The 17831-nt window shown below is 36.1% G+C and overlaps 1 protein-coding gene across 1 annotated transcript in view; it reads left to right on the top strand.

Moving 5' to 3' along the window:
• FBXO33 (F-box protein 33) overlaps positions 1 to 17600 on the top strand; it is a 46070-nt gene extending 28470 nt beyond the window's left edge. Inside the window, exons 2-4 of the mRNA XM_044664785.1 lie at positions 10427 to 10537; positions 11735 to 12420; positions 14822 to 17600. Coding sequence (XP_044520720.1) covers positions 10427 to 10537; positions 11735 to 12420; positions 14822 to 15093 — 1069 coding nt within the window. The 3' untranslated portion in view covers positions 15094 to 17600. The remainder of the gene's footprint in view (positions 1 to 10426; positions 10538 to 11734; positions 12421 to 14821) is intronic.
• The last annotated feature ends 231 nt before the right edge of the window (positions 17601 to 17831 follow it).

Here is a 17831-nt window from a genome sequence, read left to right as displayed (position 1 = left end):
CATTCATTTATTTTAGGGCCTTTCATCTTGGAGTCCATACTGTGTATTTGCTCCAAGGCAGAAGAGTAGTAAGGGTAGGCAATGGGGGTAAAGTGACTTGCCCAAGGGTCACACAGCTGGAAAAAGTGTCTGAGGCCAGATTTGAACCTAGGACCTCCCATCTCTAGGCCTGGCTCTTAAACCACTGAGCTACACAGTGGTCCCCTCTAAAGTGATTTTTAAACGGATTTCTCTAACTGCTGAGGTTTTTTTTGGAAATATATAGAAATTCTGATGATTTATGTGGGTTTATTAATTATTTTTACTAGCTTTTTAGTTGATTTTTTAGCATTCTCTAGTTATACCATCATGTCATCTGCAAAGAGTGATACTTTAGTTTCCTCGCTCCCTATTTTAATTCCTTCAATTTCTTTTTCTTCTCTGATTGCTACTGCTAGCATTTCTAGTACAATATTAAATAATAGTGATGATAATGGGCATCCTTGCTTCGCTCCTAACTTGCCCACATTACAAATGATACATGCTGATGGTTTTAAATATATGCTGTTTATTATTTTGAGGAACGGCCCTTCTATTTTTTCTAGTGTTTTCAATACTTTCTGGTGTTTTCAGTAGGAATGGATGTTGTATTTTGTCAAAGGCTTTTTCTGCATCTATTGAGATAAAAAATTATGTGGATGGTTTCCTAATTTTTTCTTTTAAACCCTTACCTTCTGTCTCAATGCTGTGTATTGGCTCCAAGGCAGAAGAGTGGTAAGGGTAGACAATGGGGGTCAAGTGACTTGCCCAGGGTCACACAGCTGGGATGTGTCTGAGGCCAGATTTGAACCTAAGACCTTCCGTCTTCTAGGCCTGGCTCTCAATCCACTGAGCTTACCCAGCTGCTGCCCCCATGGTTTCAAACCATGGGGTTAAACCAGCCCCGCATTCCTGGTTTAAATCTCACCTGGCCATAGTGAATAATCCTTGTGATGATTTGTAGTAGTCTCTTTGCTAGTATTTTATTTTAAGATTTTTACATCTGTTTTCATTAAGGAGATTGGTCTGTAGTTTTCTTTCTCTGTGTTTGGTCTGCCTGGTTTGGGAATCAGTACTATATTTGTGTCATTAAGGCTCCTTTGCTTATTTTGTCAAATAGTTTATGTAGTATTAGTATTAGGATCAAGTTGTTCTTTTAAATGTTTGCTAGAAGTCACTTGTGACTCTTTTTGCCCCTGGGGTTTTTTTCTTAGGGAATTCATTGATGACTTGTTCAGTTTCCTTTTCTGAGATGGAATTATTTAAATAGTTTATTTTCTCTTTTGTTAATCTAGACAATTTACATTTTTATAAATATTTTCCCCATTTCACCTAGATTTGTCATATTTATTGTCATATAATTGGGCAAAGTAGCTCTTAATAATTGTGTTAATTTCCTCTTCATTAGAGGTGAGATTGCCCTTTTCATATTTGATACATTAATTTGATTGTATTTTTTAAAATTAAATTTACCAGTCCTTTATCTATTTTGTTTTTTCAAAGTATCAGTTCCTAGTCTTATTTATTAGTTTAGTAGTTTTTACTTTCAATTTTCTTAATTTCTCCTTTGATTTTTGTGATTTCCATTTTAGTTTTTATGTAGAGATTTTTAATTTGTTCTCTTCTAATTTTTTAAGTTGCAAGCCCAATTTATTGATCTCCTTCCTCTCTATTTTGTTGATATAGTCCCATGATAGTGAACCTATGACATGTGTGGGCAAAGATGGCATACAGAACCTATGGCATGTGTAGGCCCCTGGCTTAGCCCACTGGGAGCCTGGCCCTACCCCTGAACTCAGGGGATGGGGCATTCTGAGCCCAGCTCAGCCCCAGGTGTGGCAGTACCCCCTTGACACTCCCTCTCCTCCAGCCAAATGGTAGTGGCAGCCACGCCTCTCCGGCCCCTCCCAAACAGAAGGGAAGGGTATGGGGCACTGGAGCCTACCCCACTGGTCCCACCCCCAAACAGGGGTGGGTCGTTATTACATGCAATATGCAGGGTATGACAGCAATGGGGGGGAGAACAGTAAGACATAGTCTGGGGGTGGTCATGGCACAAAGTCCCAAAAGGTTCCCAGTCACTGATATAGGCACTCAGAGACATAAATTTTTCCCTGAGTACTGATTTGGCTGTATCCCATAGATTTCAATATGTTGTCTTCTCGTCATTTTCTTCAATGAAATCAGTAATTCTGTGATTTGTTTTTTGACCTATATTTTTTGAAGAATAAGATTATTTAGTTTCTAATTTAAAATTTGCCTCTCCATGGACCCATATTAATGATAATTTTTATTGCATTTTGATCTTAATAAGTTGCATTTATTTTTTCTGCTTTTCTGCATTTGTTTGTAAAGTTTTTATGCCCTAGTTAAGTACATTGTTGATCTTTGCATATGTACCATGTGTTGCTGAAAAGAAGGTATATTCCCTTTTATCCCTATTCAATTTTCTCCAGATTTATTAACTCTTAATTTTTCTAACATTTCATTCACTTCCCTTATTTTTTGGTTTGATTCATCTACTTCTGATAGGGGAAAGTTGGGGTCCCCCACTAATATGGTTTTACTATCTATTTCCTCTTTAAGCTCCTTTAATTTCCCCTTTAAAAATCTAGATGCTATACCATTTGGTGCATGAATGTTTAGTATTAATATTACTTCATTGTTTATTATACCTTTTAGCAAGATATAATTTCCTTCCTTATTTCTTTGAATCAGATTAATTTTTACTTTAGCTTTGTCTGATGTCGTGATTGCTACTCCCACTTTTTTTTACTTTAGATGATGCATAATAAATTCTGCTCCAACCTTTTACTATTAATCTGTGTGTGTCATCCTGCATCAAATGTGTTTCTTGTAAACAACATGATAGGATTCTGTGTTTAAATCCACTCTGCTATCCTCTTTATGGGTAAGTTCATCCCATTTACATTCACAGTTATGATTACTACCTGTGTATTGCACTCCATCTTATTTTCCGCTTTTGATCCTGCTCTATTCCCTTTCTTCCTCACCAATGTTTTGTTTTTTATTACCACCTTATTTCCCCCTCCTTCTAGTTACCTCCTCCTTACCTTGTCTGTAAAATAAGAAAGAATTCTATAACCCAAAGAGTATATTCCTTTTTCCCTCTCAGCCTGTTTTGATGAGAAGAATTGACCTGTCCAGGGTTACACACTTAGGAGGTCCTCCCAACTACAGACCCGGTGCTCTATCCATTGTGCTGCTTATCTGCATTATAGATGTTGCTCATTTTTGGTTTTGGGTAGAATACTACATGCCCTCTTTTTTTTTTTTTTTTTAAACCCTTACCTTCTGTCTTAGAATCAATATTGTGTATTGACTCTAAGGCAGAGGAGCAGTAAGGCTAGGCAATGGGGATTAAGTGACTTGCCCAGGGTCACACAGGTAGGAAGTATCTGAGGTCAGATTTGAACCTAGGATCTCCCATAGACTGGGAACCACCTAGCTGCCTGCTACTACATATTTTTTTTTTTTTAATTTTTTTCTTTTTGTAGGCAATGGGGGTCAAGTGACTTGCCCAGGGTCATACAGCTGAGAAGTGTCTGAGGCCAGATTTGAACCTAGGACCTCCCGTCTCTAGGCCTGATTCTCAATCCACTGAGCTACCCAGCTGCCCCTACTACATATCATTTTAAGGAAAGCTCCATTTATTCCTTTGCTTTCTGGTATTTTTAACAGAAATAGGTGTTGTAGCAAATGTTTTTTCTTTATTTAAATCCTTTTGATTGGAGGGGTTGTTAGTAACATGGCAAATTCTGCTTGTAATTTTCTTAATATTGAACTTTGTTGATATATAACTCTAAGTTGATCATAGGGTACGAGATTTATGATACATTTTTGCATCAATAGTCATAGGTTTTTTTTTCTCTGTTTTGATGCACTCACTTAAGTATTGAAATCTTTTTTTGTCATAGAAGGAATTTAGTAGGTATCCTTCTGGTTCGGGACCTTTTTTTAGGAGTTCATTTATGGTTTGTTCAGGTATTTCCCCGCACCCCCCCAACATAGGATTACTTTTAAATATTATATTTCCTGTTTTGTTAAATTGGAAAATTTATATTTTGTAAATATTCATCCTTTTCTTATAGTTGAATTCCTGTTTTCTTCACTGGTGTGAACTCACCTTTTAAAGCTCCCAATTTCATTAATGCAATGTTGTTTTTTTAAACCCTTAACTTCTGTGTATTGGCTCCTAGGTGGAAGAGTGGTAAGGGTGAGCAATGAGGGTCAAGTGACTTGCCCAGGGTCACACAGCTGGGAAGTATCTGAGGCTGGATTTGAACCTAGGACCTCCTGTCTCTAGGCCTGACTCTCAATCCACTGAGCTACCCAGCTGCCCCTAATGCAACGTTTTTTACTTAATTTTGTTAATCTTACCTTCTTTGATTTTTCAGGATTTCTGTTTAGTTGAGGGTTTAATTTAGTTTTTGATTTGTTGGTTTCCCAATTTTTTGTTGTTGCATACCCAATTTATTGATCTACTCTTTCTTTTTTAAGTGTTTTTTTTTAAACCCTTGTACTTTCGGTGTATTGTCTCATAGGTGGAAGATTGGTAAGGGCGGGCAATGGGGGTCAAGTGACTTGCCCAGGGTCACACAGCTGGGAAGTGGCTGAGGCCGGGTTTGAACCTAGGACCTCCTGTCTCTAGGCCTGACTCTCACTCCACTGAGCTACCCAGCTGCCCCTCTACTCTTTCTTTTATTGATGGAAAGAATTTTAAGATATAAAATTTCCCCTAAATATTATTTTGGCCTCATTTCACAAATTTTGATATGTTGCCTCATTGTTATTATTATCCTTAATGAAATTATTGACTTTCTGGGTGAGGTCATTCATTTGCATTTATTTATAACTAATGTTATTTCCTTCTATCCTATTATTATCTTATATTTATCCTACCTCTCCTCTTAATCTCTATCCCTTTAAAAATCAGTTTTGTTTCTGGTTAATACTTCTCTTAATCTGTTGTTCATTTATTCAGTTGTGTTCAACTCTTCATGACCACGATTGTTTCTTGGCAAAAATACTGGAGTTGTTTACCGTTTCCTTCTCCAGTGAATTAAGACAAAACAGGTAAAGCCATTTTCCCAGGATCACATAGTTAGTAAACATCTGGGGTCACATTGAAGATTCCAGGTCTTCCAGCATTCTATCCACCTGCCTCCTTTATTTCCCTCTTTCCCCTTAACTCCTTTTTTCTCCTGTTTTCTTGTTGAGTAAGATATATATTCTTACCTTTAACCAGTTCAGATGATAGTGAAGTTCAGATGTCATCTTGTCCCTCTCCTGCCAGTGAGGTTAGCATAGTTAATTGTGCTTGTGCTGCAGACTCCTCTTTTTGTAATCCATTTATGTAAGATAATATTCCCCATCTTTCTTCCCTCTTCCCTCTTTTCCCAGTTAATTCTTCTTTCCTTCCCATTTAGTTCTTCTTTTGAGATTATCTAAGCACCAGAGCCACACTCCCTCTCTAATTAACCTCACTGACAGTGATAAAAGTGAAACATATTCTCTCCCTTTATAAATAACAATGTATACAGTTTAACCTTGTTTATTAGTCTCTTATAGTTTCTCATTCATGTTTACCTTTTTTTGCTTTTATTGACTCCTGTGTTTATCAGATTTTCTGCTTAGCCCTGCTCTTTTCACCAGTAATGCGTGGAAGTTTTCTCTTTCATTTAAGAGTCTTTTTTTTCTCTCCTGCAGGATTAGTGTCAGTTTTGCTAGGTAGATTATTCTTGGATTTTAGCACAGTATCCTTTACTTCTAGAATATCATATTCCAGGTTCTCTGTTCCTTTATAGTGGTGGCAGTTAAATCATGTGTGATGTTGATTGTGACTCCTCAGTATTTGAACTCTTTCTTTTTGGCTGCTTACAGTATTTTCTCTTTGACCTAGAAGCTCTAGATTTTGGTAATATACCTGGGTGTTTTCATTTTGGAGTTTCTTTCAAGAAGTGACTTTTCCCTCTGGTTCTAAGATATTTGGGCATGTTTTATGATGATGCCTCAGTTATTTTTTCATTTGTGGCTTTCAGGTAGTCTGGTGATTTTTTTTTTTTGTTGTTGTTGTTGTTGTTGTTAACCTATACCTTCCATCTTGGAATTAACATTTATTCCAAGGGCTGGGCAATTGGAGTTACAGGGTCACACAGCTAGGAAGTGTCTGAGGCCAGGTTTGAACCAAAGCTTAGCTTTTAATCTACTAAGCCCCACTTAGCTATCCCTTGGTGATTTTTAAATCATCTCTCTTCATAATATTCTCCAGGTCAGTTTTTTCCCTCTATTAGATATTTCACATTTTCTTCTGTGTTTTTCCCCCAGTCTTTTGTCTTTGTTTTATTATTTCTTGATTCTTAAGGGGTCATTAGTTTCAGAATAACCCATTCTAATTTTTAGAGTTGTTTTCTTCACTAAAGGTTTTATACCTTTTTTTCCAAACCGTTCTCTTTTAATATCTTATTAGTTCTTGTTTCCTTTTCCATACTTTCCTCTACAACTCTTGTTTTTCAAAATAATTTTCAGCCTCTTTAACTCTTTTGCTTTTTCTCTTCTAGGAGTTCTTGTTGGATTTATGTGCTTTTGCATTTTTCTTTGAGACTTAGTTTATAGATGTTTTCAAGTCATTTATTTGGCTTGAACTTCTTTGTCACTAGAATAGTTCTTTATATTATCAGGTGCCTTTTTTTGTTTGTACATTCTCCCAGCATATTTCTTGACTTCTAACTATGTTAATACTAGACTCTGCACATTTCTAGAAGGGATGAATCAATAAAGCCTGAGCCTTCAGTTCTGGGTGTGGCCCTGCAAGTTTTCAGTGCTTTCAAAATGGTATTCTCCAAAAAGAAGGTTTATTAACTAGCCTCTTGGTCTATTCTGCAAGTTTCTGGTCCAAATTTGAGCTTATCAACTTGTTTTTGGTTGAGAATTTCAGCAGTAACTTTAATTGCTGTTGATCTGCTGGTAGTCTTTGCAGATTCAGAGCATTTGAATTGCCAGCTCACCTTGCCCTTTGGTGGTAAAAGAATATTGTACTCCACTCTGGAGATTAGAACCACAGTGTTATGTTTTGCTTCCTAGAAATTGTTCTAAGGATGATAGCTTCTCTTGCTCTGGATCTGTTATCCAGCACTGGGTGGAAGGAGATAGAACTTTCACATAGTCTCTGTTCCTGCATCCAATGTTTGCTTAGGGATTCCTGGGATCTCTTTCTGGTGCCCTGTCTTGGCCCTCTTTCAGTCCTGGGGTACTAGAATACTAACTATCACTGGTGCCTGCTACAGTACTCCTGGCCCCACCTCCTCATCCCCAAGTTTATGCATCTCTCTGTCCATCTACAAAGCTAAATGACTCATTGTGACTCATTCTTGACCTTTCCCAGTCATAATTCAGTCTGGAGCATTCTCTAGATCTTTGAGGAGGAAAGCTAGCTTCTGTTGCTTCCTCTCACTCCACTATCTTGGCTCTGTTCCCCCTCTTTACTTTTTCACTTAGTGATCTCATCATCTTCCTTGTTTTCTCTATTCTTAGGTTTCTCAAATCCACTTATCTAGTCCTAATCTTTCTGTTGATTTTTCACATATCCAGTTGTCTATTGGACATCTCAAACTCAACATGTCCAAAACTGAACTCATAATCTTCTTTACCTTCCCTACTCTCCCACCTTCCAAACTTCACTTACTGTCTAGAATGCCACTATCCTCCCCATGCTTACCACCTAGTCTTCATCCTTAACTTCAACCTTAACTCCTCATACCTCTAACCTCCTATGCTTCATACCCAATCTGTTGCCAAGGCCTATAGAGTTGTACCATCTCTTAAATATACTATCTTCTTAAATTTAAATACACTAACTGCTTGATACTACCACCACAGTGGTGCCAGGCCCTCATCTCCTTATTCTTCTACTACTGCAATAGTCTGCTGGTAGGTTTGCCTGCCAGAGTGATTAAGTCTTATATTTTTAACATCCTTCACATACTCTTTGGTTCATTGACACATTTATATTAATAATTGAAGCCTGTTTGCCATTATTAGAATCTTTGTGTGCTGGAAGGTGTTTTTTTTGTTTTTTTTTTTATTCCCTAGAAAATCCAAACTAGAATCCTATGTTCCTGAGGTTGAGGGTGGGGACGACTAATAAACACATCCCCAAACCATCCTCTTGGCCTACTTGAAAAGATTCATGCCCATATCAATTGACCGTCAGTGTTTTCCATTCTGTTCACCCCTAAAACTACCTGGGAAGGTCTATGCCATTTTTCCTAGCAATTTCATATATAAATGGCAATTTGGGTCCAACAGTCCCATTAGAATCCTGAAAGAGGTTGAAAATTAAAAAAAAAAAAATTGAATATCAGCAAGATTTTCAGAGGACCAGAGAGGCACCATTCCTTCCTGCTCCCTTCACCTTTCTCTTGGCCTGGCTTTCCTGCTGGGCTAGAACAGAAACACCATCCCATCTGTTTCTCCCATTGCCTGAATCTAAGAAACCATCCTGAGGATAAATCCTACTGAAATCCTTCAGCAGTGATTAACAAACTTTAATTTGGTCTTACCGTCCCTATTGCAGTGATCTTGAACCTCTGGCTGATATTATAGAAACTCCATTTGAGGAATAGAAGAGTAATGTCACTGAGTCATAGAGTAAGTTGGGAGTAAAGTGTAAAGAGACTAGAAAGATAGGAAAGGCCAGGTTATGAAGGACTTTGAATGCCAAAAAGAGTATTTTATATTTGATTCTGGATAGGAAGCCACTGGAGTTTTCAGTAGGGAGGGTGACATAGTTATACTTTTTTTGTTTTTTGTTTGTTTTAAGGAAGATCAATTGGCTATCTAAATGGAAGATGGACTAGAGCAGAAAGATAGGAAGCAGAGTGACTAACCAGCAGGCTTTTGCAGTAGTCCAGAGATGGGACATACCTTCTGTTGTGAAGGTAGAAATGATTTTGGCAATAGATTAGATACTTAGGGTGAGTGAGAATAAAGATTTGAGGATATGACACCCATATTTTCAAACCTTGATAATAATGAGGTTTAGAAATTGGGGGAGGGAAAATAAAGGAAGGAAAGTGAGTTTGGTTTTTGTTGAGTTTCAGATATCCTGTATGTAAATGGAAATTTGATGCTGATCATCAGCAAAAAAGTTAGGGCTGGATATGAGAATCATCAGCATACAGATGATAATTGAATCTATGGAAAGCTGATCAGATTACCAAGAGAAATAGTCTAGAAGGACCAGAGAAGAGGCCCTGGGGCAGAGTACAAAAATGGAAAGCCAGAACATTTATTTTTGAAGGTGCCATATTGCAATCCATATATGCAAAACAGGCATACACAATCCCCAAATCTGACCACAGATTTGGAGCCCCACAGCTTCCTATCCCCTTCTACAGTAAAGATTATCCCTTAATGGAGAAATTTTTGGTACTTGAATTTGTTGTTGAAGCTTCCTTTTTCAAAAAGTATAGATACAAGTTTACTTGGAAAGACATTTGCCCCCGAATGAAGGAACTGATGAAATGGATAGTAGAGCGTGATCAGACAGACTCATTTTTTTTATCTCCTTGAATATTTCCCTGTCTAATTTAAATAAATGTCTCATATGTACTGTGTAGCATGTAAAATATTTTGGGCACTCAAAGCTTTTGGAAATTGGGGAGAGGTGAGAGAAGGAGCAAGAAATTATCAAAGAAACTAAATACATATTAACTGGACAGAGCTCCCTACATGCCAGTGGACATGGAAAATTTAACATTCCCATACTTTTGAGATTATAGCTACTAATAATTTCTAAACCTTAAAATTTTCATTTTTACTTTTCATAGAGTCATGAACAAATCATCTTATACTTTATATATGTATATAACAAGCAGTGTTAGACTAGAAAAAAAAGCAAAGGGTTATGGTTCTGCACTGTCCAGTGGAAGTTCATATATCAATACACTTCTTGGAATAGTTTTGATTGTACTTTTTTTCATTCATGATCTCATTATATACTGTTTTTAGGGAGAGTTTGGTTATTTAAAATTATTTTAAAAGCAACAAGCTTTTTTGTTTTATTAAAAATATTTTTTCTAGATTTTGCCAGTATTCCATATGGAAAGTAGATTGTATGGTAAGCATATTTTTTGGCAGTTTGTAAAACTTTCTAATATCTCATTAGAACAAAATTGGAATGATTTGCAACTGAAATGATAGAACAAGGCAAGGTTGTTATTTTCAATCCCCAAATCTATTTTTTTGTTAGGAAACGAACTGCTTGAATCTTCTGGACAATTAATTTTTTCCTCTTGTCCTTAAAAATGAATTGAACTATCTAGGTTGTGAAATTTCTATGTATAGAGCAATCCAGGTTATATCTATTTTGTTTTTTTCCTCGTAGGAACCTCCAGAAGTTTAGTCTTTTTGGAGACATAAGTATTCTGCAACAGCAAGGAAGTTTATCAAATATATACCTCAGCAAGGTGGACCCAGATGGCAAAAAAATTAAGCAGTAAGTTATACAATTTAATTTAATTCAATATTTATTAAGCACCTACTGTATGTAAAAAACACTGCTGATAGATTAAAAATTTAGATAAGGTATGGTCCTTTGCCCTTATGAAGCTGCCAACATAATATGAGATAGGATGTGTTTACTTAAAATTACCATACAAAATAATAAATGCATAAGACAAGTCAGGAAAATGTCATGTGCTGTCTAAAGCAGGGAAATGATTAGGGAATGGGAACATTAATGCCATCTCTTCCATGAAATTTACCCTAGAGTTGGCCCTTAAAGGATAGATAGAAATTCAGTAATGTGCCGGCACAATACCTGGCACATAGTAGGTGCTTAATAAATGCTTGCTGACTGATTGAATGAAGAAGGAAGCATTCAAAATAGATATTGGAAATTGTGATCAATGGCATGGAGTCAGGAAAGTTCAGCTCATTTATTGGGAATGTTGAAATATTCCAGTTAGGCAAGACTATACAACCTGGAAGGTAAAATAGAGGAGATAGAGAAAAACTGAAAAGACTGACAATAAAATTAGGTGGATTCAGATTTTTGACTATTGTCTTGACCCAAGGAAGAATCATTAATTGATGAATGTAAACTTGGAGGAGGATCTCTATTGGCATACCCCTGGCATCAGTATCTGTACCTCTCAGCTTTTTATCAAATTCTTTAATGAAGTCATAGAAGGTATGCAGATCGGGCAAAAATCTTCTAGTCTAGGCAGATGAGGACACATAATTTTTTTTTTTAAAGAGAAAAAAAGAGGTAAAAACTCCTTGAATTTACTGGTTAATATTGTCTACTTTGTTAGCCTTTACACATGATATTATCAAAACTATTATTTATTTTTCAGGCTGCCCTCCCCTGTACCAGTAGAATGAATAAAATTGCTCTTTTCTACTATACTGGTATAAAATGTTACTTTCTCAGGGTGAGTTTCCAAATGTCTATTTCCAAATCATTTCCAAGTAAAGTATACTGCATCTTTAATCATTAATCTTCCATATAGAGGTTAACAGTGGATTGTAGTAACATCACTTATATGTTGAGTAGATGTTCATTACCTAAACAAGAAAAAATGGATCTCAACCTTGCATACTGTTTGGCAACTATTTTCTAGAAAGGCAGTGTTTATGGGATTAGAGTCAAGTGTTAATGGAATTATTGTGGTTTATGTTTTGCTTACAGAATTCAGCAGCTGTTTGAAGAAATTTTGGGTAATAGCAGGCAACTGAAATGGCTGTCTTGTGGGTTTATGTTGGAAATAGTAACCCCCACATCACTGTCATCTCTCTCAAACCCTATTGCCAACACCATGGAACACCTGAGTTTACTGGATAACAACATCACTGGTAACACCACTCTTATCACCGCAGTTGAATTGGAGCGCTTTGTGAATCTGCGCTCACTCGCCTTGGATTTCTGTGATTTTACAGCTGACATGGCAAGAGTCTTGGCTGATAACAACCATGTGCCTTTGCATCGACTGTCTCTCATAGTACATAATATTTCTCTGATGAACAAGTCTCTGGACAACATGCCAGAAGATGAAAATTGGAAGGCCCTAACACGAAACAGCACTAGCCTTCGGGTTTATATAATGGCTTTTGATATCAAGAGTGATGACATGCTTAAGATTCTTAAACCCAGTATACCACTAGAGAGGATTCATTTTGATAGCTACATCACTTGTGTTTCAGGGGCTGTTGTTGACCTCATATCCAGGCAGTATGACAAGTTCCTCACTCATTTTATATTAATGAATGATGTGATAGATACATCTGGTTTTCCAGATCTTAGTGACAACAGGAATGAAGATCCTTTGGTTTTATTAGCATGGAGGTGCACAAGGCTCTCCCTTTTGGCAGTTCATGGTAGGTATTCCTTTGCAGCAGTGACTGTTTTTGGCTATGTAACGAAAAGATCCATTTCATATTAACATTACATTGAAAAAAATGTCAGACCTAATAAATAATTTATTGATCTTTACACTGTCAAATGTGGAATAATATTTAAGAATCCCTAAATAAGGTGATTTTTGCTTCTTAGTTGCCTAGTTTGATAATCTTATCAACTTAATGGTATTACCAGCCTTGCCTATTTAATTTTCTGTTGAGAGTCAAATTTCATGACAAGGTGATATTCAGGATTGCAGATTTTTAAAAAGGACTTTTTAGTTTCAAATTAAAAATTAAAAATGCTTTTGTTATGTCAAGGTAACTATTAATTAACTTTTATAGTGGATTATAGTAAGCATAAAGAGCCATCTCTAACTTTCCTGAAGATTAACCCTGATATAATTAGTATGTTGCTTTGTTGTAGATGATGGCATGCAAACATTCAGCAATTTAATACACAATTTTTTTTCCCCTGAGGTCTACAAAATTACATTGGCTACATTTTGTTTGCCAACAAAATAGCTCTTTCTCATTCTTTCTGGCCCTCATACCTTTTACTGTCACTTCACAACAATTTACGTAAAGTAAATTGAGAAATTCAGGTTATAGAGATTGTACCATATTCCTTTAGGTATTACAAAATTGGCTAGGAGTCAGTGAACAAGCCACAAACTTACCTGGTCTTACCTGCAAACGGATTCCTCTGAAAACTGACAAATTGCAGAAAGGAAGAGAGGTTTTATATTAATTTGTAATTATCTTTTAGATGATAAGTAAATGAGTTTGTCAGAGGAGAGAGAAGCACGTGTCTTTTTTTCTGTTGCTTACTTTTTTTCTCCTGAATACAGGAGTAGATACATTCAGTTTAAAAATTTGGTCAGACATACATTTGCTTTATATTTAATAGTTATAGGGGTAATCATGTAAGTTTCAAAAAACTAAGGCCTGCACAGTATGAAACACCTCAGTGTAGCTGTGTTGCATTTATTTTTTTTCTTGAAATTTTGTGTTGTGATTTGCCAAAAGTCATCAAAGAATGCAACCAAAAACATGCTTAAGTGGTAGCCAAAATGGGGCTTGGATATTCCAAAATGGAGTAAATACTTTGTATAATTTAACAACTGTATTCAGTAATTGTCAACAATTATCCAATTCCCTAAGACAGTCTTTCTTTCTTCAAGTAGTAATTTTAGAAATATAGACATTTTATCCCTTCATTTGCATTGCCATTCCTATAGACCAGTGATGGGCAAACTTAGGGGGCCAAAGGAAAGGAAATGCTCATCTGTCAATCTATTTCTAAGGTGCTTTCAAAGTTTCATTGTATTGTAGCCTAATCATTGTATTCATTAGATTAGGAATAATGTCCCTCAGCCAGATAGAACATTCAGGGGGACTGCATCTGTCCAGCAGGCCGTATTCTGCTATAGACCAAAATTATGAGATAAGTCTTAATAATTTAATTTAACATTATTTGTAAAAATAAATTGGTCAACAGTAAATTTCTAAGTTTTAATAGATTCATACTTTGCTGAGGCATATTTTATAGATCTTTAAAAATCTTTAGTGGATTCAGGGAATAAATGAGAAAACAACCAGCTACTTTTTAAGTTTGTCTAGAATTGGGAAGTGTGGCAAAGATACTGTGCAGGCTCTTCACTTTTCTAGCCCATTCTCTGAGAATCATTAGTTCCCTCTTTCACATTCCCATGGGAGTTGCTGCCACTAATATAAGAACAAATGTTGCCAATGTTTAAAGCATGTGTGAAGGCTTTTTTTTAAACCCTTAACTTCTGTGTATTGGCTCATAGGTGGAAAAGTGGTAAGGGTGGGCAATGGGGGTCAAGCGACTTGCCCAGAGTCACACAGCTGGGAAGTGTCTGAGGCTAGATTTGATCCTAGGTCTCTAGGCCTGACTCTCAATCTACTGAGCTACCCAGCTGCCCCTACATGTGTGAAGGCTTACTGATCCCTAGTCTACGTTTTTTTCCTAAAGAAATATTCAGAAAACACAACCTTAATTCAGTAATCTGCTTTAGTAGGAGGAGGTGTTCCCTCCCCCCCACCCCATTAATTCAGTTTATTGAGCACTAGCTATCGGCATCATGATATTTTCAGACTCTTCCATTAGGCCTGAAGGAGACCTTGTTTGTTTTAATTTAAATTATTTCTTATATCTTTCTAGGCAAAACAGTACCAGTTCCTTTTTGCCTTTCTTTTAATTAAATTTAAGAAAGGAAAGGGTCAGACTGGTAGTTGTCATGTAATTTTAAAGGTTCTCAGAAGGATGAACAAGGAAGAGGGAGAGAACCACCTTGTTGAGTTAACATAATGAAAAGGAAGGAAATCACAATGCTTGGTCTCTTGTGTTTTTAAGGTTACACAGTATGGGCTCACAACCTCATTGCCATTGCTCGTCTTCGTGGCTCTGACCTTAAAGTACTTGAAGTCACCGAGGAAAGCATCGATTTTGATCAAGGTGAACTGGCTGATCAGGATGTGGATCCCGTGCATAACCTTATTGAGCAGGTATCGCTAGGCCTGGGCCGACCGTGGCATGCCGTTATGGACATCGAATCCCTCAGTGTCTTCACTGAACCAAATCGTCATTTTTATAGAGAAATGCAAAGCTTCAGCGAAGGCGTCTAGCTTTTTTTATTTACAATTCCTGTGGTTACATATGCAAGTAGGGTCTTATTATGTTTTTCAGTAGTGTGAATTAACCCCTTTGTGCTGTGTTTAATCAGTATTAGCTATATAAAATTATATATGTATATTCTACTTCTTGATCAAAGAACGTAGTCGGGTATTGGTTTAGAAGTTGAAAGTGGCAATATGTAGGGCTTTCACGGTTAATGGACTTGTCTACAAAACCTTAAAGAGATTCAACCAAGGGTTGTCTGAGGTTGCTGGCTAACTTTATTTTTCACTGAATGACTCTGCATTTTCACTATGGTTTTTTTTTTTTTCCTATTGTGAGTCAGACTTCTGTGCTCTGGAGCCAAATTTTTTTTATACGCATATATAGTTTATATCCATGGCCTGGTGGGTTTGTATGCAATGCATTGTAGTCATGCATTTTGATAGCATGTCATTGATTTTTTTTTTTTTTTTAATTTTAAAGGGGAAGAAAAGATAACTTGATCAGAAATAAGTTCCCTTTAGCAGAAAAGCAAAAGCTTTAATTTGCATCACACGTAATAGTTGATATTAGCCATTGCCATTCTAATTTTTTGTAATGTGAAACCTTAAGCTAAACACCCATTTGTCTTTTTTTTTTAAGCTACTTGCATAGACAAGAAAACTCAAATCGTTGGATTTTTTTTTCCTTTGCTCTTTTTGGTTTGGTTCAATTTGCTTTTCATCCAATTACATTATTCGTTTAAGGTAAAAGTTAGCTTTTAGCCCAGATTTCAAATAGTAGGTGGAAAAGGAATATACAATCAAAAACTCTTTAAAGGAAAAATCACAACAGATATAAACACATATGCTTGCAAACAAACATTGGCCGTGAAATCCCTCACAAGTCACTGGATTTTTCTCTGTCAGCGCCTGTGTCAGCTGCCAAAGAATAGCTTAAAAACGAAGAAGTGCCCACATGCTGGCAGGGGTGGGCCGACTCGGCCAGCCAAATACTGCTAGATTGTAATATATAAGGTCGAATTTCGACCTGTGGTACACAGCTGTGCTGTGGCTCAGTCAGCAACCTCAGAACTCTTAACATGCACCTGTTTCACTGTGAATAGTGAATGTAAAGTAAGGCAAGGAAAAACGTAAAGCTTGTTCTATCAGAGGTATGAGCTGCTATGATGCATGAAGAACATTCCATGAAGTATGTTTTAAAATCTTGTTATATCTGAGAGGCTTTAAAAGCCGATTTAACTGTTTCAGGGCAACCGCGGTACAGACGTGGTCTCTGTGAGACTTCCACCTGACCCAAGTTTTAAGTGGTACGAATGTTGTGCATTTAATGTTAAAGGACAGTCTTCAATAATAAAGTAAGTGGCCAATGTGGGTGCCCAGCAGTGCTGAGACCTGGCTGCTCTATTGTAAGCTTTGGAAAACACAATTTATGCAACAGATGTCCAGATATGATTCTATTTATGGAAAATTTATATGTGTTTTGCAAATAGTTTTACCATCTTATATTAAAATGACCTTTTGACAGGTGTGCGCTGTTTTGTCTCCAGTGAGCACATACCATGCGGATTTTATATGTACATCAGTAGAGTGAATCCACTGGCACAGTGTGTGTATATGCCAGATGTGGTGAGATTTTATCTGATAAATGTGATCAAATTAAAAAATAACTCCTGACAGAAACTGTAAGGAAACCAGCTGAATGTTTGACCTGATGACTGATGTTGTATGGTTTATGTTAAATGTATATTCTTTTAATCAATGAATAAAGTATTAAAAATTTATCATTGTAAAACATTTTATTGTATTAGCATGAGAACAGTTAGTGTTAAATTGCAACAATACTTCATAAATTGTGTATATTCCTCTTTTAGCTCACATTGTATTTTGATGCAACAAAGCCTAAATTCTGAAATTCATCATAAGTGGTCTTTCTGTTAGGCTAGTTGTTTTTGTAATTTTTTTTTTAGAAAATCAAAACTAGCAAAATTCAGAGATGAATTGCAAAAGATTAAAACTGCTTAGCAGAAACCCTAGTGTATTACGCATTTGATATATGCCTTATTGATGCAGTAAAACTTAAATTGTAGAGTATAGTAATCTTGATTTTTTTAAGACATTCTTGCACTTATAGCATATTCTGGTTTCAAAAACAATGTGCTTCAGAGAAATGTATAGTATTCTTATCAGTGTCCCACTATTAAATAGATTATAAACACCTATATTGCTTCAGTTTGACATTTTATGTTCTTGGTTGTTAAAATAAAGGGAAAAAGGGCATTTATGGTAGAACCACTACCTTTTAGAAAAACTGACAAACATAAGTAGCTGTCATAATTGTTATTATTTATTTGTTTTCAGAAAACATCTAATCTTATTTAATAAAATGATGTGGTAGATAGGTGTGTATAAAATGTTGGTCGCAAATACTAAAATAGTCACTAGAAATCATGATGATAAAAATGTTCTTTAATATATACTCTTTATCTGTCCTAAACTCTTAACAGTATAGCCTTAATAGTACCAGTATTGATGGATCACATTAGCAAAAAACGTTCTTGATGTTCATGTTTGAATAAATATCAAATTTTTTTTCATAAAATTTTATTTAAAAGTAATAGGGAAATTAGAAATAAAAATCTCTTAAAAAAACTTAGCATACTAATCCTCTGAAATGATAACTCATATTACTTCATTCTTATACTTTAGTATCTCTGCAAATGTTTTCATTCTCTTCCTCCAAACAC

This window comes from Gracilinanus agilis, chromosome 2, assembly GCF_016433145.1.
Source record: "Gracilinanus agilis isolate LMUSP501 chromosome 2, AgileGrace, whole genome shotgun sequence".
Taxonomy (NCBI): domain Eukaryota; kingdom Metazoa; phylum Chordata; class Mammalia; order Didelphimorphia; family Didelphidae; genus Gracilinanus; species Gracilinanus agilis.
This window is presented reverse-complemented; position numbering and strand designations above follow the sequence as displayed.